Source organism: Genypterus blacodes, unplaced genomic scaffold (assembly GCF_046128005.1).
Source record: "Genypterus blacodes isolate CSIRO-AG114 ecotype Tasmania unplaced genomic scaffold, CSIRO-AGI_Gbla_v1 ptg000438l_1, whole genome shotgun sequence".
Taxonomy (NCBI): domain Eukaryota; kingdom Metazoa; phylum Chordata; class Actinopteri; order Ophidiiformes; family Ophidiidae; genus Genypterus; species Genypterus blacodes.
The window spans coordinates 2,376,086-2,399,341 of NW_027467208.1; the positions used below are offsets into that span (position 1 = coordinate 2,376,086).

The window sequence follows — 23,256 nt, forward strand, 5'->3', positions numbered from 1 at the left end:
CAGGCGATCAGGAGTTTGATAACCTGCTCACCTACACATCCATCTCTCTATTTTTAAGGCCTGAGCTGTGTCTGGCGTACAGATGTTTCAGTATAAGTCACAATGACATCATCTGTGTCAGTCTGCTGCTCCTATGCTTTTATTTCATTGTCCTGGAAATTTGGCCGTGTCTCCTCTCAGACGACACACGGGAGGTTCCACTCCACGCTGCACTTTACCCAGACGGAAAAAAGCCCTCGGGGTCAGGGTGAAGAAGAAGAAGTGGAAGAACGAGTCTCAACACACTTGCCGCTGTCCTGACTGGGAAAATATAAATCTGAGCAGAAATCAGATATAGGCCGCACAGATGGCACAACTATGCTGCCACCGAGAGACAGAAGAGAGAGAGGAGAGAGTGAAAAGAGAGAGAAGAGAAATGAGCTCAGTGGCCGAGGTCTGAACCCCGATTATTTACAGTGAGTGGTCTGATCCCTGTCAGGGAGCTGTCAGCCTCTGATGCTGATCTGAGCAGCGTTTGACCCGACCGCCCAGCAGCACAATGTGTCCACTCTCTGTCTCTGTGCTGCTCTGTGTTTGTCACGCTCAATTTCTCTCTGTCCGTATCCTTCCATCCTCTCTCTCTCTCTCTCTCTCCCTCTCTGATGCTTCTCCTCCTTTTCTCCTCCCGAATTCAATTCATTCCAATGCAATTCAGTTCCATTTGATTCAATTCATGGCTCAGGGAGTCAGCTGACCTGATTTCTGGGTGTTAATGGGTTCAGTCGGCGGACCACTGAGTCACACTCAAGACCTAATGTGTGTTCTTCATCCATGCTTGTGAGGCTTGTGATCCTAAACCCAGGAGATCACGCTGAGTCCAGTCCAGGTCCAAAGGTGTGATGGATCCCCTGAGCGGCCATGACTCACTGAAAGCTGGCATAGTTGTGGACCACAGTGAAATTCCCCTCACCTTCTCGCCCCCCACCCCCCAGCTGACTGAGAAACCTTCAAGTCAAAGCGTGTTTGGGAAACAACGTTCAAGCTTCAAAGTCAAGTGGACTCCCTAATGACTTGACTGCGCCTCCATCCAGCAAAATCTGCTGATGTGACGCGAAAAGAAAGCAGCTTGGTGGAAAAAAACCTTGCTTCTTTCCGCCGTCAGTCTAACTTTAAACTGGACTGCAAACGGTTTTAAAGCAGCAGAACCTGTTTCCTCTGCAACATCGCCACCTGAACAGAAATAGAAAAACACCAGAACAACTTATAATTATCATTTCCTGCAAACACACGCAAATGTATTTCTGGCTGAGTGCGACGCGAAAGCGGTGGTTCTCAATCTGTGTGCTGTGGGACATTGGTTGACCGTATGATTGCTGATCTGGTTGACTGCTTCACCTCACATGACCGTTGTCAAGTAAATGACTTGTTTGTTGACTTGTTTGTGTTTTTCAGGGATCTGGACGCTTTGTCTCTTCCCTGTCTGCTTTTCTCGGCCTTGATGGGAATCAAACATAGGACTCCCACGTGTCAATCATAAGGGACGTGCATATTCCTAGTGTTGGACGAGAGGAAAGGTGTGTGTGTGTGTGTGTGTGTGTGTGTGTGTGTATAAACAGGCTGAGGTCACATCTCCTCCAGGACTTTAAAGGACGGTTGTAGAGAGAGATGAAGCTTCTTGTCAACAGGCCTTCTTCTTCTTCTTGTTCTTCTTCTTGTTCTCCTGCGCTGCTTTGTTCATGTTTTGGTCTTGGAAATGAGAGGTGACATGGAGACAAAGAGAGGGATTTAGGATGCTGCTCCACCTCCTGCAGACTTCTCCCGACATCATTACTACCAACAAAGCCGCTTCTTAGAGCATCTGTGTGTGGATCAACAATGAAGCGGCCCAGTGAGGTGTGTGTGTGTGTGTGTGTGTGTGTGTGTGTGTGTGTGTGTGTGTGTGTGTGTGTGTGTGTGTGTGTGTGTGTGTGTGTGTGTGTGTGTGTGTGTCTCAGCTCAGCACGCCGGCACAAAACAAACACGGGCCCGATTTCCTTATCTGCTTCAGAAACTCCAACAACGCGATTCCTAAAGACTTTTACCGTCTACGTCTCGGCTGCGGCCTCTATCTGCATCCTTCTGGTAGTCTCCATGTGAGGTTGAAGACTTATGAGCTCAACACAAGCGTCAAAACAAACAGCTCGTGATTTGTTACGAGCCCTGATGTTTCTTGATTGCTCGCCGCCCCCACCCAGCGCAGGAATGCTTTGTCTGCGAGTGTTTACCCCGTCTGACCCGACCTGCCCGCCTCAGGATACAGTATGTGATGTTTAGGAAGATTCGGTGTGAGCCAGTGATCGACACTTGACGCTCGGTGGTTTGCATAAGGGCACGCAGGAAGCGGCGGGTAGCGACTTTGAGGTATTCAACCTCTAACGCCAGCTTTCCCTCAGCGTTTACGGGATATTTTTCCAGGAATTCACCGTCTAGCTCAGATACTATCACCGCAATCTGCTGGAATCAAATGACTTCACACAAGTTTCGACAACGTTACTCCACACTTCAAAAGTCTTCACTCTCCAGGTTTAGATGGTGGAAGAATGAGCAGATAAGCAGCCTGCAGAAAGACACGCAGGGGAGGAGATTCAGGAGAAGGTCCAAGAGCTTATCTGTTCCATCTGTAGAGACATTCAAAAGGTTCAGGGCGGCAGAGTGGAGGGGCGGTGCCGTGGCGGCTGAACATATTTTCTCTCTCGTAAATTTAGAGCCCCGACAGCTTCGACCACAGTCTGCTGGGATTTGACATGATCGCAACCCAAAAAGCTGCAGGGACAACAAGCCTGTCGACTGATCTTGGCTTTCTTCTACATTCTCCCGTTCTGACAAATGAAGAAACGAACCGATTAAGTTTCCTTTGCGGGTTGAGTTGAAATACGATCACGGTGGTTAAAGACGACATAAACGCCTCGGGCCCTGTGCTCCGATGAGAGGGGGGCCAGAGAGCGCCAGGTACCCTGGCCGACGAGCGACGTGGAGAATTCCAAAGTTAAAAACACTAGGCAGGAATGTCAGGAACGAGCGAAATGACAGGAATCGCGTTTCACATACTCGGCGACGGCTCTGTGACGGTCAGAGGCCGGGAGGAATGCTGTTTGGTTTAAAGTGCATAGGTAGAGGTCAAAAGGTCACCCAGAGGTTATCTTAGGTAGCTGAGTTTGGCTTGGTGCTCGTACGTATCGCCAAAGACTGCAGAGGCCGCAGTTCGGTTCAGTTTGTCCTTGGAAACGAACGATGTAGGGGAAGGAAATCCAAAAGTCGCAAAAGTCTCAATCCAATACAGTTTAAGACTTAATTCACCACAAAATCCAGCTCCAGTCAGTCTGAAGACGTCTTTTCCTTGGCAATATTTATGGATTCACGGAAATTGATTCGTAACTCATCGCCTCAAGCGTCAGGCTACACTCCCACCAGCAGGGGGCCTCGCAGAAAACCCATTGAAATTCACCCGTATTGGCGTATTTCTGCAGCTTCGCACTTCAAACTCTTCTCCCTCCCTTGTGTGCGATATTAGATCTCTCCTCCACAAAGAGCCTGAAAGAGAAACGCTTGTCGGGGAATCCATATATCCCGGCGAGATGACATGCTTGGACAACCGCGGCTACACAGCAAATGGGCTGTAAATTTAAGAATTGTTTGGGATTAATTTCCCACAGCTCGCTCGCGGATCGTTTCTTAGAAAAGCTATAAAGCAAAGGGACGTGCCAGCGGGAGCCTGGAGAGTTTGAAAAGCTTGTCAGTGGAAAAAAAAAAGAAGTCTGGAGCTTTTTCCTTTATTATATAAGGACGTAATTGGCGGCACCATTAGGAGAAAGATAAGTTCTTGGAATTGGATTTGGAATAACCTTTAATTAAACTGATGGAGATTACAGGCCAGCTATTGCCACATTTGCTTCAACCATCCGAGTCGTGAGGAAGTCCTCTGCCAGAACTTGACATCGACACGAAAAACTTGGAATGATCACAGTCGTACATCATTCACTCCGTGTTTCCACTGAGCAAACACATGCTGACACTGACGCTACATTACACTCTTTATCAGATTTGGCTCAGGGCTTTTAGTTGGCTTTGCAGCTCTTATAAACACTGGTATGTGTGTATGTGTGTGTGAAGGGGCGGATCTCCTTTCACAGGTGTGCAGTGAAAGTAGCCGTCTGTAGCCGCCGCAGGCCTGTAATGAGCGAGTAATGGCCGATGACGCAGCGATAAGCGGTTGGCTCCCCATCTGGAGGCTACCAGGGGAACGACGCAGGCGCTCATTATGGTCTTGGCAAGGTAACCGATAGTTACCCTGCGCGGGGATGTGAAGGCTGGCATTATCCCTGATGTGATGTGGAGGTGGAGGGCGAGGCCGCCACGGTGCACAGGTGGCCCTCGCAGGATTACAGAGCCTGAATTAGAGACACGATGACACGACCGCCACGGCTTTCCCTCTCCGCACCTCCGCCAATTCCACCGCTCGCCGGCTTGTTAACGTAATGCCGCAATTTGTGCAAAATGGAGTCTCGCCCACTAATGGATGCGTGATGTCACCTCTGTCCTGGAACAACCCGCTTTGAGATCTAAACTGAGGGAGTGTCGTTATCCCGGCATTTTGTAATGATTGTAATGATTTTCAGGAGGTTTATGTCAGAATTTAATCATGGATCTTGTTTCTTTTGTAAATTGGAGCCTTTTGGAGATGTTTGGTGTTCACTAGTTTGTAGACTGGAGCGTTTCGTCAAAATCAGACATGTGTTTAACTTCTAAAATGGACAAATGTATACATGACATCATCAATCACTCCTCCAGATTTGATTTGAGTTACTTTCTGCCTCTGATGAGACGTTAGAGTGGCGTCATTGTTGCTCATTACTGCGCTCTAAACTTTATTCGGTGGTACCATAAGTGCCGCCACATGGTTCCTCACTGGATGCTTCCTGTACTGGTGATCGTGGTTGAAGTTATCCACGGTGAGGTCATTCCTGTTGGCAATTTCGTCCTATAAAAAGGCAGCGATCAAGCCTGGGAATAGCTCCTAGATGTTGTTGTTGTTGTTTATTCGGGGTTTACTCCTGCAGCTTTGTTCAGGGCTCAAACACTCAAACCGCTGATGACACAATGATGCACATGCAGGTTTCTTCATGCAGTTTCATCCGATGAAGAGGAGCACCGTTGCTGAAATCCATCGGAGGAAAATTCAGAGGAATATTCCTGAAATAGGAATCAGGGAGTGCTGATGTTTCTTGCAGATGTTTGTGGATAATAAGCTTCCAGATGTCTGCAGCGACCATGAATGGCACATTAATGATTACAGACCGGCTCAAGGAGGATTCCGGGTGCTTTATATATGTATTTTTGGCCCCTGTGGATAAAACTGCGGATACACGGCTTACACACATATACACACGCCCTGTTCGTGTAGATGTCGCGGTTTTCCAGATCCCAGCCAGGATCAGCCTAGCTTCTGCATTTAGATACTGCTCATTACAGCCGGAGAACACAACAACCACAGCAAAACTAACTACCAGTGTCACAGCAGGCGGAATGTGTATTGTTTTAAGGGAAAGAGGAGCTGCGGAAAAAGGCTCATCCTCCTCCTCCTCCTCCTCCTGCTACCATAGCCGCAGAGCCTCCAGCCATAGGAGCGCAACTTCATATAGACTTATAGAAAAGAAAGAGGAATTCTTTAAAGACGGCAATTTTGCAATTTTAGATGTTAGACGGCGTGAAAGTCATTTATCCCTGAAATGTTCAAACACACCCACAGTCCCACATGGCAGCAAGCAGGGCCCCCGAAACCAGTGTGGCTGGGCCACAGACAGAGAGAGAGGGGGAGGGAGAGAGAGAGAGAGAGACACTGCTTACTGCCATCATCTTCAATACTGATCCGTGCCAAACGCATCATCTTTATCACCATGGCAACACCTGCAAGCACCTGTGAGTGGGGTTTGAAACATCACACATGTCGACTTTATTCCCCCCTGGATCTGTAAAGGCTCATATTTAATGGTTTGAACCGCTGGAAGAGATCAATAAGCTGTGAGGGAGGTGAAGTACGAATCCCTGCTCACTCCACCTTCACATCACGTGAATCTAAAGAGACACTCAGGTGGAACGGAGTCTCCATTAATTACCTGAGCTAATGGAGGAATATGTTCCTCATGTCGGATCCAACAATGATTCCATTGAGTTAGAGGTGGCAACCCCCCCCCCCCCCCCCCCCCGGTTGTGTTTCACCTGTGTTATGTCTGGGCACCGACTCACTGAGCAGACACACACACACACACATACACACACACACACACACACACAAACACACTCTCATGGCCCTGCACTGTCCCTGACACGAGCCAGGACCTAAAGAGAATAACAGAAAAAATGAAATCGCTGGAAAAATGTTCCAGAGAGAGCAGAGGGAGTTTGAGTGAGTAAGTGAGGAATCGGAATCCTTGTCCTTTTTTTGCGGATAAACACTCAAAAGGAAAGCAGTCTGTCGTGGAAAATGTAACTTCTTCTACTCTAAACATATAAAGCTGTGAGCTCCTGACACCTCCGCCACACAAGCTAACTTTTGGCCATGTATTTATTTTCATAGAGCCCACGAAGACTTCCTTCCTTGTGGCCACAACAGTTCAGAGTCCTGCCATCTGATAGCAGGCAACACCCAACCACAATGGCTCTAAGTGCCTCCCTGCATGCTGCACAGGCAGTGTCATGTTTAGTCTCAAATGCTTCACTTTTGTCATTTGGAGAAGCTCTTTTCCACTTTGACTTCCTCTGAGGAACTTTCACGAACGCCTACGCACACACGCACAGACACACACACACAAATTTGCAAGCTGAAGCAGTTTTTGATAGAATTCTTTATTAGAAATGTATATTTATTTGGATTTTTGAGATTTATTTGTAGAATTGTAGATATTTTGACAATTAGCTTTTCTTTTTCTACATTTTTTGTTTGATAAATTGAAATATTTATATCTCTATTTATATATAATTTATTTCTATCTTTTGGTGGAGAAACGTTCTATGGGTCGTCTATGGCCGTTAGTCTGGTTGTTGTTGCTGTTGTTGTTGTTGTTGTCGCGGGCGACTGTGCAGCTCTGTGGACGTCTCTGATTGGGTCATAATCATGCAGCGGTTTGAAAGAAAATGCAAGTTACAATTAAATCCACATGAAAAATCATCCAAAAATTGCAAACCTTGGCATAAACACCAAAGATGTCCACGGGCCAAAACGCGCCCCTGTGATGTTTTCTTTGGTGTATTCGCTGCACTAAAGGTTCAAATCCCCAAAAGCTCTTCAAGACAAGTTGACTTTCACACTGAGGCTCTCTGAGGGTTTTTGTTTTTTTTCCAGACACTGGATTGCATCATCACGGTCAGAGCAAACGTGGCAGCAGAATGAGGCCTAATGCTCCACAGCCACTGACCTAAGATTTAATATGGAAAACACACCAGCGTCACTCGTGTTGAGAGAACAAGAGGCACGCAGGAATAAGGTTATGTAAGCTGGGATCAGATCTCACTTACAAACAGGAACACACACTTATCTAACATCTCACAGCTGCTGTTTATAGTGATCTAAAACTTAAACATAAAGTGTGTGTGTGTGTGTGTGTGTGTGTGTGTGTGTGTGTGTGTGCGCGTGTGTGTGTCTGAAAAAGATCCTCAGAGGAAGTAAAAGAGGAGAAGTGCCTCTCCAAATGATGCAGTGTGACTAAAAGTGAACTGTGTGTGTGTGTGTGTGTCTTGTAATTCATTTCTGAACAGTAGACATTTGGACATTTACTTTATTATTACTGTATTTGTGCAGTAAATGTTACAATAAGGCAGTTGTTTGGATTTCAATGCGTTTCCTGTTGGTATTTATTCACACTGAAAGAGTTCGGAGCTAAACAACCAACTAAAGATTCTTTAGATGACAATGAAGTTGAATTGAATCAAATTGAAGTCTTAACTCATGTTCAGATCAGGGACTTTAACTTGTTTGTTTCCCTTAGTGGAAATATGATTACGTATGACTGTGACTGTGTTGTTTGCTCTTTTGCATGGATTTCAAAAATATATGTGTAGCGAACCACAATGCAGCAGCTCTGACCCTGCCCCCCCCCCAACACACACACACACACCCATGCCACAAAGGGGACGGCGGGTTCATGCCGACTTCCTTTCAGCGAAACGCATCGTCGGCTGTGTGACGAATAAATAACTTCAAGCAAAAAAAATGTGATGCCGGAAAAAAATAGGCCAGATTTTACAGAATCACTGACGCACCTGTTTGTTTGTGCTTGTGATGATATAAAGGTTTGATCTAATGAGTACTTAGTGTGTGACTGAGTGTGAATAAATCAACCAAACAACAACACTATAAAAGAAAGAAGAGAAGAAGAGAGAAAGAGAGAGAAAGGAAGCTATTTGACAGTAATAGATTGAAACATCACCATGGTAAATCATACAATAACACATTTGATTAAAGAATCTGCATGAATTGTAAAAGTGTATGCAGATGACATCACTCTTTCCTCAGTGTTGGGGGCTGTAATGCTCCTCTGGCTCTCAGCCTGACGTCTGAACAACAACTCGCTCTTTGCTCGTCCTCTTCCTCTTTTCGTGACAGGAAGTGAGCGCGTACACGGATGCAGTGCTGCTGTCACCACAGTGTGTGACGGCTTATTAGGCCGAGTCACACACACTCTGTATCAACATGCCCCAGCAGCTCAGTTAACTCAGCGCTCCTCTGAGGCCAGCTTGCCCCCCGTGTGGGCCACCAGCAACTTCTCGCCGCGTCTTGATGTCACAACTGCTGACGAGCTACAGGTACGTTTCTTCTTTACATCACTAACTACGCATATTATGACTCATATTTCTCTATGTCAAGACTGTTATTCCCATACTGACCAATGTAAGAAGTGTGTGAAGTAACTCAGGAGTATTCTGCACAAGCGCCGGATCTGTTGCAACACAATTTTGCTTCACCACAGAACAAATTATGTAATAAGAAACATTTCTGGGACATGGGATGTTGCAATGCACGACACCAAGATTCATTAATCATTGTGATTAGCTGCAGCTTTGAGATAAGGGGATTGGAATGGAAAATTTAGCCCGATAGCATCTCACCTCAGCTTCTCCATTCTGCTGCGGGTGTCTTAGATGAGCAGCGTTTGAAGGGCGTGAGAGAATACCCAGCAACACACACACACACACACACACACACACACACACACACACACTGAATTTGAGGAGTTTGTTCGCCTTTGTCTTTTAGGCCGGAGTCTGGTGCTGATGGGGAATATGATGCGAGGTGTGACTGGCAGGACCAATGACCAGGACCAGGACGGCACTGGGAAGGGTGAGACCCCACCACCCCTCATTTACTTTGCCTTTAGCTGTTTACTCTTCATTTTTGCACTATTTGGATGCACATGCACACTCAGATGACTCTCACCATTTCAACGGAGGATCAAAACATTTCCAAATTTAGAAATAAAAGCTGTTTCGTCTGTAAGCTTAATCATGACTCTCTTTTAATTTAATATAACATTAGTTTCTGTTTTAAATTGCCGGGTTCGTCCCATGTGCACAGCGGGTAACTCCATTCTGCATGAGCGTCTGTGCTGATATTGTAAACTTCTAAAATTCAGCATGAAAGACGTTAAATTGTGAAGTGGTCCGTTGTTATTTGAGAAGAATATTTGGACGTGAAAAGTGTGATGGTATCTGCGATTGAAACTGTTTAAACAAACTTTGTAAATTATTTCCAACAAAGAAATGATTATGAAGGCTTTTCAAATCTGCTGTGTGTTTATCGGTGTTCTGTGTGTTGTCCTCAGCAGGTTCAGAGGAGGAAAAGGTGGTGGTGATTCAGGATTACCCGTCTGCTGAAATCAGCGAGCCGATCTACAGGATGGGGGAGAAGCTCCGAGTCGTCTCACAGTATGACCTCATTTTGCATTCTTCATTGATCCAGACTCAGTTGAGATAAGACAGACATTTGGATATAACACAAGCAGACAAATACCAGAGATTAAGTCTGTCTAATGATCACAAATAACCGGCGTTGAGGGCAATGGTTACTATTGACGTGTGGAGAATTTGGTACAGAGAAGTGTTCACACTAAGGTTCAGTAGTTAATTCCTCTTTCTGTGCTTGCGGTGATAGAGAGCCATACTGGTGGAGAGTTCGCTCCGACCAAACAGGGAAGGAGAACTACATCCCCAACAGCCATGTGGTCAAAGTGTACCATGGGTAAGCAAAGACGAAGTGACACGATATCCTCTTACATTATCCAGCTGTGAGAGCGTTCCAAACTGCTTTATCTGAGCAGCACCTAGATGTATGACCTCCTGGCTGGTTTGTTGAACTCACAGTACGTTTTCTCCCCCATCAGCTGGCTGTTCGAGGGGGTGGAGAGGCAGAAGGCCGAAGAGCTGCTGCGTCTGCCCAGGAACAGGACGGGATCCTACCTGGTGCGTGAGAGCACCAAGGAACGAGGCGAGTCCCACAACGCCTACGTGCATCTAAATGTGCCTTATTTCAGACATCACATAAGAGAGATCGCCGATAAGAAACTCTCACTTTCAGTTTACTTGTGATCTGATCTGAACATTTTATCCACTCACGAACAAACCTGATAACACAGAGTGAAGTGAAGTGGCTGTGCTGTTCGTTTCGCACAGTGACCAAGCAGCTTTGCTCTCTCACACGGGAGAACCTAAACACATCACTTCTGCTTTTACTTTGTCACATTTCTACAAGTTTTTCAGCACTTGTTGATGTTTTGATGATGCGATAATTAGCTTCTTTCGCCTGTCGTCCATCCACAGGTCTGTACTCGCTGTCAGTGAAGCACAGGACTGTAAAGCACTATCGTATCTTCAGATTGGACAACAGCTGGTACTACATCTCCCCTAGACTTACTTTCCAGTGCTTGGAGGATCTGATCAACCACTACTCTGGTGTGTGGACACACACAAAGACCCAAACTAAAAACAGAATGATACAACACACACACACACACATCACATGTAGAGCCACACCAAATGTACAGCGACGGGTAAGAACAGTTGTTCATGTGCTTATTATAGCTATGGTTTTTTATCAGTGCTGCAGATTATTTTCCACTCTGTGCGAGCAATGATGAAGCATAACAGGAAGTAAGATATGACTGCCTGGTGTTGACCACTGGTGCGTTTAAAGTGACTGAAGTGTTACCGTAAATTCCAATATTTCTCTTTGATAAATGCAAATATTGTAATGTCATGTTTGTTCTGTGTGTTGTGGGCTTGAAACGAGCTTCTCTTTACTTCTCCTTTTCGCCCTTTCAGATTGTGCAGATGGCCTGTGCTGTGTGTTAACGTCTCCCTGTCTGTCTGGAACCATGCCATCGCCTCAGGCAGAACCAGAGGCTCCGCCCGTAGTCATGCGGCACAACTTTGATTGGAAGAAAGTGGACAGGTAGTTTGGCTGTGATAGATGGCAGACGTGGACATGGTTTTGTGTCTCCTGGTGTCATGTTTGGGAGGTTGAGTTTGGGTTCAATGACAGGAAGTTGGCAACGCTTAGCTGAAAGATCCTCACTCCCCATTTGTTTTGTCTTATCTCCACCCATAATAGGACACAGCTGGTCAGCACAGAGAGCTGCGTGGACAACATGGACAACATGGTGAGCTACGGGGTCAGGAACAGCATCGCAGCCTACCTGTCCTTCTCCGGGAATCAAGATTCGGCGCAGCTAAGGGCAGAGAGCAGGAAGAAAAAGAGTAAATCTTTTTACTCTTTCCCCGAGAGGAGAGTTGAGAACCTGGACTATGAAGAGGACATCTAGAGGCAAGAAGCGGGACTTTAACAGGCTGTGATGAAGAAAGGACTTACACTCGACGAGGGCGTCGACATTTCCATTCCGTTCCGATTGAGTCTCTGATACGAGCACTTTGAACCACTTTAGGAACACAAACTTGTTCCCCTCACACATTGAGCTGTCAAGAATGAACTCAGTTGGTGATGAGGTGCGACTGGACCATAGTGCAATGAAACTGTGATATGTGTGTGTGTGTGTGTGTGTGTATGTGTGAAATCAACAACGGCATAATGACAGCGAGGGAGAGACTTGAATGCTGATTATTACTGATCTGTATATGAGAATGAGTGGCTTTCAAACTGTTTTCCTGTATTAATAAATGTTGTGGGGTTGCCTGGTTACTGTTGCTGCATAACATGAGAGAACATACTGCTCTTACTTTGTTTGTTATGCAGCATATACGTCTATTTTGGAGTTTTCTGCAGATGAAAATAGACAGTGGCGTAGAATAGTTTCCTCTCTGATCACCTACTCTGTGACTTGGTGTGTTGGCGTGCAGCATATCAGCCACGTCAGGGAAGTTTTTCTTTCTGAGCATAATCCAGGGTGGAAATCTCCAGTGACTACATCTGCCAAAACGTTGGAGTGTTCCCAATTAAACATTCCTTCCAAACATCCGGACAAACAGCTGATTTTCGTCACATTTTCTTGTTGGCCTGTTGCTGTTGTTGTTGTCGGGGCAACTCATTCGCAGTGAAGGATGTAGACCAGGCCACTGCGCGAGGTGCTGATAAATAGTGACACGACACGCAAACTGTTGTACTTTAAAGAAAACATCGATTCATCTCCGTCTCAATATTTATAACCATTGGAATTGAATTATTTGTGCCATAAAAAACTCAAACCAAACTCCGCTGTTATATTTTCCGACTGGTGCTTGAGCAACTTCCTCTTTCTTATTTAAACCTTGACCTTAACATTCTTAACCGCTAACCCCAAAAAAGCAGACTGTGAAAACATAAACTTGGTTCCAAATGCAGAGTTCAGTTTGTCTCCTTATCTGCAGCTTCTGTCCTCGCCGGCTTGTCTGAGTCAGAGAGCAAAATGTGATTAACGTGTCTAAGAATGTAAGCTGGAGCTTACTGGGGGGATTTGAAGAGACTTCATCAAAGTGAACACCAGTTGAAGCCCACATGCAGTCACAGCCTGCAATATTTGTTTCTTTATTTCCTTATGTTTCTTTATTTTCTGACATTTATTCATTCATTTTTTGTCCTTCATTCGGGGGGGGGGGGGTCTCATGGATCTTGTCATGGCCTCCACAATACTAGGGCCGCCCCTGCTTAGTAACCTGGCAAATTGTAATTTATTAGTTTTCATTAGGTTCAGTCACCGGGGGTTTAGCCTTCAGCTGAGTCTGACTCGTCAGGACAAGCTCAGCACTTTGAACTCATTCAATTAAGGATCAAATACCGACCTTGGCTGCTTTTAAAGTCTTGTAAAATACCTGCAAGACACAAAAGACTGGAAGACTGGGAGAGAAGTCACAGTGTGTGTGTGTGTGTGTGTATAGGTGTGTGTTGGGTGGAATAATCAGTGATGCAGACTCACACATCTGTTAGTCTGCTGCTGCTGCACCATGCCGAGTGTGCTGTCCAGTCAGCATTACTCACAGCACGCTGCCTCTCCAGTCCATGTGGAACCATTCTAGGAACACCGAAGAGGAAAGCGAGGCCCGTGTGTGCCCTCAATGAAACGCTTCGCCCGCTCTGCTGATCAATGAGCACACTGTTCATTGATCAGCTGAAGGCAGATGGGTGTGATTCCCGCCGTGAAGAACAAATGGAGTGAATCTGGGTGATATGATATGAAAGATGGTTCATCAGAGGACACTTACATGTTCAAAATAAACGCAACCCGCCCGCTGACCCAAGGGTTCATCCATATTCAACACCTCGTGCCACAAAAAACAAGCATTCCTTGAAACCACGAGAACATTTACTGTAACACCGACGCGGATGTGAAAGACAATACCCCATCACTCCGCCAAGCATCACACATCTGCCAGAAGACATGGTGACAACAAAGGATCTCTGCGAGGCGAAGAGCGGAAAAATCGCAGCTCAAAGGTAACAAAGCCCGACACCCACACGGGGCGGCGTTGGCTCAGGAGAGAACCCCATCCTTCTGAGTGGACTCCCCCCTGAATGAAAACAAGACAGGAAAGGGGGAGTGGAGGCCTATCTGTGTATCTGAGCAGGTTCGCGAGGGAAAGAAATGTAGAGATGGAGTGAGATCCTCCTCCATCAGGTTCTTCCAGCTGTCCAAACCTCTGACTTCACCGCTCTCACAAGGGATCCTTGCTGATGTGTCACAGAAAAATCCAGATAAATGTTTGCTTTGCAGGAATGTGCTGAGCGTTTTCTCACTTATGCATCAGAACAGTTTTGTCCTCTGCAAACCGATCATGAGGTGGAGATGTTTGTTTCCCATGGGTGTTCTGTCCCTGATAAGAAACCCAATAGAAAGTACAAATCTATTTATGGTTTGTTTTCTCTTTCATTCTATTTCGGGTGGAGGTCTGAGTGTTCACTTCCTGTCGTGATGCCCCACCTTGTGCGTTGTTGTGACATTTTGTGTTTCTCTCGAAAGCCACTTCCTCCAGGTAGAAATGAGGTCTGTAGATTTCAGTCTATCTGTCTCTGTCGCAGCCTGAAGATAGAAACAACAGCTGCAGACTGAGATCCAAAACAGCAGTGTGCCAACCTGCCTGGGAACCAGAGAGATGCAGAAATAGACGACAGAATACAGCAACACTAACATTATTCCTGCATAAAAAAGTACCTTCCACGGCCTTGAGTCTGTGGTTCTAAATGAGAACATGTCCTCTAAAGCCAAACCAGAGGCTCCAGCCAATACACACACACACACACACACACACACACACACACACACACACACACACACACACATATCCAAGGCTGTCCAGAGAGCCAAAGGGAACACAAACAAACTGAATGCACCGAAAAAAAGCCCCAGAGGTCCAAATGGTTGCCATGGGCTCTGTGCCGGTCCTCATTCCTGTTCACATAAATGCAATAAAAGGAGGCATTTAGTGTATTATTAGGGGTATTGTTCCATGTAAAACAAGGTCAGAATAGACAAATACAAAGTAACAATGCCTGTAAATGTATGAGCATTGCTTGTAACAGCTGCTTTATCAGCCGGTCTTGACCCGAGCCTGTCGGGGGTTCAGATCTAACGGCAGCGGCGCTCACGATGAAACGCTTTGCTTCACATTTTCCATCGAGAGATCACAAACACTGCGATAAAGTTTAACGACAAGGAAAAACGTAAGCGGGCTTGTAAAAGAAACATTAGTATATCAGGTAGGAATAAAATTTCCAAAGAGGGATTTTGTGGAAGCTTTCTGCCAGACTGGAGCGTGAGTAAGCGCTCCAGGGGAAGAAATTAGGGAACGGAAAAATAAAGGGGAAAGACCTATATGACGACCTGCTGGTGCTGCTACTTGCAAACACAAGTGCACCGCCGTTCTTTAAGAAAACCTTACCGTTTTCCAGGAGCAGCAGCTGTTGGCCACATGGCTTCTTCTTTAAATAATTAAGCGGCATGGTGAAGGCGTTTCTGACCTAAAGGTGGAATAGCTTCTCAACCTAAATAAGGCGGTTTGGTGTTGTGTGTTTAAGTATATAGAGCATGAATACATCAGACGGCGTATCGTAAAAGGTCTTGTTAGATTTTATCGCTCTGGCTAGAATCCAACGCTGAAACATCCAACTACCTGTCAATTATTCCTTCTGCATGTGTGTGTGTGTGTGAGGTTTTTGGATCTCACCTGGCAGCCTCCACGTTCTTTCCACTGCCTGCAGCTCCCGTTGCAACGCCATCTGTTTCGGGAGCAGATTAACGTCAGGGTCGAGTCTAAAGAGCTTTAACTTCGGCGGAATGAAAGAGCAAAAGAGGGAGAAGCGGAAAGATAGATGAGTGTGAGGTCAGAGTGTGGAGAGGAGAGGAGAGGAGATGAGAGGAGATCCATCTTCTCCACAAGACGGATGGAGAAACGTGCAGGTAAATGGGATATTGGTTTGTAAAGGAGATCCAACAAGACAATGAATCCAGATCCAGACCATAAAGACAAATATAGATACAGAAAACACAAGATTGGCACCAAGGTTTGATCTCTCACACAGGGGACTGTTATGGAGAAGAGGAAAAAGAAGAAGAAGAAGAAGAAGAAGAAGAAGAAGACCAAGAAGAAGAATTTATGATGAGTAGTTTATTAAAATAGAGTTTCAAACTTCAGATGAAATCCTTCTTTTTCCCAAATTTTTACTTTTCAGCAAGAAAATTGTGGTGATTTTGGGTTTTTGGGTTTTCATGTTGCAATGACTGATTTAGGAGAGTTGTGTTACTCTGCTGCCAGGGACGCCTGATCCCTCAGTGCATATATTACAGACATGTCCCCAACTCACTCACTCACACACACACACACACACACACACACACACACACACACTAACATATGCTGTCAATTGAATTTATACGACTTCTGACTTACATTTATCTTATTTATATGACTTCTTCTGCCTTAATTAAAACCAGAGTGTCAGGGAGATTTAGAGGGAAACTCGACCTTTCTATCTCTCCCTGCTCTCTCCGCTCTGGCCTCGCTCTCCTTCACTCGCAGCGTTCCTCAGGCAAATTACCATACAGTATGTTCAAATGACATCGGTATGCCCCACTCCTTAAGGCAAGAAAAAAGGAACAGGGAGGATCTGTGTTGTTGCCACGGTAACAACACAAAGCAAAAAGCTGCTTTATTGTTTGACATGGAGTCTGCTCTGTTCAGTTGCACTAATTTGTTGCATCCTGTTAAATTTATTGTTAACAGCTTGCGGATGAAATAGACTTGACTACAGAGGCTGATCATAAAGTTGCAGACACACACACACACACACACACACACACACAGAGAGAGACATATTTCTCAGGGCTTGAGGTCATGCTGGCTTTGGTGAGGGGCCAGAAATAACAGAAAAGCTCCGACATGATTGATTGGACGTTTTGGTGAGTGATTACAGCAGAGACGGCTTATAATATCCTGATGTGCCAGCGGCTTATCAGTGAGCTGATAACTAAGCAACACTCACATCTGTCACATGGAGCACACTCACTGACCCGAGGGGGAGAAATGTGTGAACTGAAATCTTAACTTTTAGATTTAAATTTTTGTAGGAAGGAGTTTAGTTAGAACTTATTTGTACCCTACTAAACTTCTGTCATCAGGCTTGTAAGAGGCTTTTCTAAGTGATCCATGCATCTATACTAGTCCATCCTACAGACTGCAGACCTGGTTTGTGGGCGCCAAATACATCCATAACGTTTAAAGCTACACCAAATCAAGTTCTCGTCTTCACATCTGAATTCATGAGGACATTTGAATATGAAGGACCCACCAGTACAGCTAGAAAAAGACACATAAATCCATTTTTAAAAGAACACCGGTAATTCCCCGAGTTTCCAACGTGTCTTTCCTGTAATTCATTGTGAATACCAATGAAGTAGGAAGGATTTAAATGTGCATGTTGGCAGTGTGTGACTCTGCAATAGTAAAAGCAGGTGTACCTCATTGCTGTCCAAGAAAAGAAAGCTCAATGTTTCTAACGGGAAAATCCCTCCCTCTGTTTTGACTTCTTTTCTTAATGGTTAGACACACTTGCATCGATCAAGAAAATAGCAAGCAATTCCTTCTCTGTGTGCATCAAATGCTCCAGCACATTGGACACACTCTACCTTTACTGTCTCACTGTCTGTTTGCATCCTTAAAGAAGCGGCTGTGGATCCTTTTTAAACCTAATGGACACAGACGCCCAATTGGCCTGGGGCTTCACTCTTTCCTTATCAGGCTCTGCTCTGGCTCGTCCGGCTCCTCTCTTTCCGTCCTTGTTTCCCCCTCAAGCTGGACGTCATCCATTTGGAGACAGAGAACGCCGGAGCCAAACAGACAAACAGCAGGCCAGAGAAACAGTTCTGCGGTAGCTGACGTGGAGCTACACACACGCATCGCACACACGCACACACTCACACACACACAGAAGCCCGTGCAGCTGCAGACACTCGAGATGCCTGTCTGACAGCCAGCCGGTGAACCTCCAAGAGGGCCCTAATGAGTGGAGACGGAGTGTGTTTCATTTCAACAATGAGCAGTAAAAGGAAGGGAATGTACACACACTGACAGATACATGTAATCCGGAAGAGACTCATAAACACAGATGCACAGGCGAAAATGCACACATACACACACACACTCCCATTAACACACTTGCAGCGACCTCCACTTCTTTCCACACATCCCAGGGTGTGACTGTTGACCACTAGGAACCAGTGTGTTGTAGGTTCCAACAGAAACAGGCAGAGAGCGTTGGCAGTTTGAGTAATAGGTTCATGCTGAGGTGCCCGAGGAACGAACGGAGCAGCAGCAGTCAGGTCACAAACAAGGTAGAAAAACACAAGGGCCCTCCTGCTACACATCAACGATTCCTACACAAATCACCTCTGCAACACCGAGGACTGAATGGATTCAGGTGCCCACGAATTCTGGCATCTCCAGTTTGTTTTACTACGAACAGCTGCTGCGGATTTAATGGATCGTATGCAAATGTCAGCGAAAGCCACGCAGGAAAAACCACGAATAATGTTATTGTACTCATATTTAGGAGAGGTGCAAGAACTACTGAAACACTGCATTGCATGGGAAAGTCTTATATTTCATTCTGTATAAGTAAAGGTAAACATCCAATAGTCGTAAAAATGTACTTGAGCCATCCTGGAGTAAAATTGACAAAACTCACTTGGATCTTTTTTATTGTTGTATAAGTTGAAGTCTGAGTAGATAAGCAGATAAGTGTAATAATTAGTAAGAAAGTAATATTATATAGAAAGTTATATTCCTCTCTGAAACTCATTCGACTTTAAGTAAGAAGCAACACCAAATCCTTAAAATTGTATTTGACCCCTGAACTAGTACACTTCCCACCTTTGGGTTATTGGACACATGACTTCATTTCAGGCAAGATTGCTGATTCTACTACATACCGACTTCATGCCCACTGTTTCCACAATGGTTACGGGCTTCATCTGTGAATTAATCACAGATGACGGTCTACCACAGACAGGCGAGTAATGGAAAAACTCATTACGATGGGTCCTGACACAAGAAATTTCCAACTTCTCCGTCGCTGTGAGTAGATACACGGAAAACTGGTTGTGCCCCTCAACCTCAGCAGAGTCTCCCCGGCTCGCCTCATTATGAGCCCAGAATGAAGTCACCATTACTTAAGCTGCCACATGCCAGCACCCCCCTCCAAAAAAAATGTTCGTCTGCAGTAACCAATTGAGCAGATATGTATGGTATGTGATCGCTCTGGTCTGGGTCAGAGAGAGGCAATTCCTTGGATATGGGAAGGGGGAACATTCCTTCATTCAGTTCCATCCCATTACATAATCCGCCGGGATGCAGACTGACAGCAGCGTCCTTATGCCTCTATCAACCATCTGCAAAAATCATCAGAACTGAGGGGAACACACACACACATATGCACACACAATTCCAGGAGTGGAATATGAGATGTTCCATAAATGCCTCTCTGGGACCTGATATTCAACTTATGTGAATCTGGTGTACACAAAGGTATATTACTAATAATTGACTAAGACAATGTTTAGTTTGTGTATTTGCTTTGGTTTAGTCAAGTTATGTATCTGTAATGCAAATGACTTCTACTTGCATGAAGTTGTTTGTAATTTGATGAAGTTGCACGTGTGCAGGTCACAGAGTTAGTGTGACATCTAGTGGGCCGTGTGGACAATTCACCTGATGTGTCTTTTAGAATCACGGTTAAGATATCACCTGCATGGCTTTTTGGCAGTATGTTAAGACAGGTGGACTAATTCTTATAAAATGTATGATTTTCTTCAATTTGTCCAAGTTAAGTAAGTAATCAGAGATAAGTACGTGCCTGCCCATGTGAATGAGGGAACTTGTCGGTAATGTTGTTATTTTGTTAGTTGTTTTGCAAAATGTACCCAATCCACCTTTTACTTAAACGTGTTAAATGTGTGTCAAATAAAAAATGTTGCTGATGCTATATTTATTTCATATAGTATTTGTTTACGTTTTGCGACATGTACGGAACCTTTGCGATTACATCCCTCGGGTCTGTTTCAAAGGACGGACCGTCTGGAGTGTCACCATTTGCAGTCCGTCAGAAAAAGAGTAGCGGCGATAGCATATTGAATTGTTAAATGGACCAAACAGAGCAAAGAGATCCTTTAGAAAGGGCTCCTTCAGTTATCGAGAGGTATTATACAAGATGGTACAGAGCCGGTAAGTCCAATTTAACTGGTGAACTTGCTAATGTTAGCTGTTAGCCGCTTTAACTTGACTTACTCGGTGAGGCGAAGCGGGAGAACAAATTAATGTATTATTGTGTTTATCCACTCTAAGAAACGACACCCAATGTATTGTATTTTACATATAATTCATCATTTGTTTGTAGATATGAAGGGGAAGCCGTGTGAGGACCACTGCGTCCTGCAGCACTCAAACAGGTAAAGTCAGTGTGGTGTTATGTATTGAACAGTGCCCGTGCTAAATGGTGGCTTTAGTTAGTGTTTTCGTGTTTGTCGCCACCGCCAAGGGGTTATGTTTTCCCCCGCGTGCGTGCGTGTGATAAGATTAAGTTAATTTTGTCTTATCTGCTTATTAAACATGTGTGCTTATTGAGATCTGTGTTTGTCCTCTGCAGAATATGTGTGGTCACCTTAGCAGAGACTCATCCCATCCTTCAGGACGGACGCACCATCAAAAGCATCAACTACCAGATCAGTCATGGCTGCAGTCGCCTCAAAAACAAAGTGTCCGGAAAATCCAAGCGGGTAACGTTACACAGCCGATAAGATTTAAGTGCTTCAATTTGTCATTTGTAGTATGAAATATAAATATATGTAATATGAACGCCCCTTTGTCATCACTGTAGGGTGCACAGTTTGTCACCGATTTCGCGCCTCTCTGTAGAATAACGTGCACAGATGAGACCGAGTACACAATCTACAGGTGAGATGAAGGCATCTTTATGTTGTGTGTGTGTCTGCTCAGTTTATATTTGGCATCTATTTCCTGATCAGTTAATCAAATGTCTCTTCTCGTCAGCTGCATCCGAGGCCGACTTCTTGAAGTCAACGAGAACATTTTAGAGACGCCCTCTCTCTTGCTGAAAAAGGTAAATATGTTGGTGTGTCATTGTTGTTGACATTGCATTGTGTTGCCCTCGGTGACTTCAAAACTCAGATCAGTGTAAAGGCTCCGATCATTCTAACATAAAGCTGTCTGAACAGCCGTCCACTGAAGGCTACATTGCCGTCATCCTACCAAAGTTTGAGGAGAGCAAGAGCATAACGGAGAACCTCCTGAGCCGAGAGGACTTTGAGAGCGTCGTCTCCAAACGGAGCGCAGCCCAGTCGCAACCCAGCTGACAGGATGCTCCACACACACATATACACACACACATACTGGGATTGTTCTGAGGAAACGTGATGACTGTCCCCCGACCTCTCAACGGCCCGTACCCTCAAACTGTGCCTCTATATTTGGGATGTTCGGACACTGAGCCTTATTTTTCACATTGTCATGGTTTAAGCATTTAAAGCCAGCAACTATTTATTTCAACTGCTTCACTGTTTACCCCCTACACCCCCCCCCCTCCCCTCCCCTCCCCCACCCCTCCCAAACAGCTTACGTTAACACTCTTGTCAAACTCAAAATAAAACAACCAACAGTGATTTAAGAAAAATATTGTTTATTTTTTGTGTCACTTTTTATTAACCGTTCCACTGTCAAAAGGAGAGAGAGAGTCCAAAAACTAGATTGATTATTTCTTCACATCTGCGTCACTCCCACTAAAACTCCCAGCATCCTTAGCTGCTCTCATACAGTATAATGCATCTCTAAAGCTTAATGTTGTGTTATTCATCTCGGTTCACTCGTCGCCACACCCTCGCCAAGTACCACAGTCATTTCCTTGGGATACGTAACGTGTACATATCTACGCTTCAAGTACCATATTATACATACCGCATACCATTTAATAATACATACTGGCCTGTTAGGCAGCTTCACAATGCTAATCTTCATCACAAGTACACTTCAAGGCTCCGTTTAATAGAGGGGCCAGAATCTGAATAGTCTTTCTTTTACTTTGCGAGTTATACACTGAATATGTCATAATACTCAAAGACAGTAGGAAGTAAGGTCTTGGTTTCCGACTATTCGGAGGAACCAGGTCCAGACAGAAACAAGTCTCCAGGGAGGAACACCGGAGGACTAAGAGCTTTAGATATCAGACTAGTCAAGTCTTGGAACAATCATATTTGGCATCAAATTGTGATTTTTTTTTTTTGCATTTTGTCACTAACATGGCACAAAGCACATTAACTGCATGGTGTCGCTGCTAACAAAACACTTGCTGACTATAATGTCATTGATCGTGGACATAATGCACCATTACAAAATAGATGTTAACGTTACAATCGACCATAAGAGACTCAAACACAGGGGGGTTTGGAGGTGATGGCGTCATGCATGGTGGGTGTTTTTTAGGCATTTCTACACTTATTTGGTTAAGATGTGCAACACAGTTTACAGTACACCACAGAGCAGATAGGCTTGTTACACAGAGGCACGTAGTGAAAACAAATGTATGGCTGAGGATCAAGTGGATTTACCCCCTTTATCAGTCCTGATTCACAATCCGTCCATAAGCTCGATCAATACCAGCCAAGGGAAAGGCTCAAATTGGTTCCAAATCAGATTTCTGTCAGGCTTGTCCTCGAGGAGGAGCAGGAGGAGGAGGACGAGGAGGAGGAGAGAGGCTCACTGAAAATGGCAAAGATTTAGGTTTGGCTGATTGTCTCCCTCTTGTGGACTTAATGGAACTTGTGCTTCAGATAAAGTCGCCCCCCTGAGCACAGAGTCCTTGATCTGCTTTTTCCTCGCCAAAGAATTCATCACCAGGACCCGAGACCAGCGTCCTCGTGAGGCCCCACAGCTTTCGCTCTACAGTAAGTGAATGATGACGTTGGGAAGTAAATATTTCCTGGACAACTTTTCCACAGAGGTGAGGTCGACTACGTGCTGCTTCGAGGGTGAACATGGGAACAAAGGAGGCCACTGCCTGCCTGCCTGGTTTACTTGCTCTCCAGGAGGTTGAGCCCGGCCACATGCTGCTCCAAGGATTTGACCCCGAAGCCGTTGCTGTTCTTGCCGTTGAGGGCGCTGTCGTCTTTGATGGGTGTAGACGCGTCCTGCCTTTCTCTCCAGTCCTGCGGGGAGCCCAGACTGCTCCTCTCTGACTTATACTGCAGACAGAGGAACACA

At 45.2% G+C, this 23,256-nt stretch overlaps 3 protein-coding genes across 4 annotated transcripts in view; 2 read left to right on the forward strand and 1 right to left on the reverse strand.

The window, feature by feature from the left end:
- The first annotated feature begins 8,643 nt into the window (after positions 1 to 8,643).
- sla1a (Src like adaptor 1a) lies at positions 8,644 to 12,202 on the forward strand. Of its 2 annotated transcripts, none has more exons than XM_076139599.1 (8): positions 8,644 to 8,817; positions 9,269 to 9,352; positions 9,837 to 9,936; positions 10,163 to 10,249; positions 10,392 to 10,495; positions 10,828 to 10,959; positions 11,329 to 11,458; positions 11,618 to 12,202. In XM_076139599.1, exons 2-8 carry the CDS (start codon positions 9,286 to 9,288, stop codon positions 11,826 to 11,828), a joined length of 831 nt encoding a protein of 276 aa, XP_075995714.1. In that variant the 5' UTR covers positions 8,644 to 8,817; positions 9,269 to 9,285; the 3' UTR covers positions 11,829 to 12,202. The 2 variants fall into 2 exon arrangements, with proteins under 2 accessions (XP_075995714.1, XP_075995712.1); XM_076139597.1 differs by having other exon boundaries at positions 8,645 to 8,817; positions 9,834 to 9,936.
- Positions 12,203 to 20,070: 7,868 nt separating this feature from the next.
- On the forward strand, positions 20,071 to 21,656 carry abitram (actin binding transcription modulator). Its single transcript, XM_076139438.1, has 6 exons — positions 20,071 to 20,208; positions 20,381 to 20,432; positions 20,630 to 20,759; positions 20,861 to 20,937; positions 21,034 to 21,103; positions 21,219 to 21,656. Exons 1-6 carry the CDS (start codon positions 20,127 to 20,129, stop codon positions 21,354 to 21,356), a joined length of 549 nt encoding a protein of 182 aa, XP_075995553.1. The 5' UTR covers positions 20,071 to 20,126; the 3' UTR covers positions 21,357 to 21,656.
- Positions 21,657 to 21,662: 6 nt separating this feature from the next.
- The window catches only part of ctnnal1 (catenin (cadherin-associated protein), alpha-like 1), a 38,122-nt gene continuing 36,528 nt past the window's right edge, over positions 21,663 to 23,256 (reverse strand). Inside the window, exon 19 of the mRNA XM_076139437.1 lies at positions 21,663 to 23,237. Coding sequence (XP_075995552.1) covers positions 23,067 to 23,237 — 171 coding nt within the window. The 3' untranslated portion in view covers positions 21,663 to 23,066. The remainder of the gene's footprint in view (positions 23,238 to 23,256) is intronic.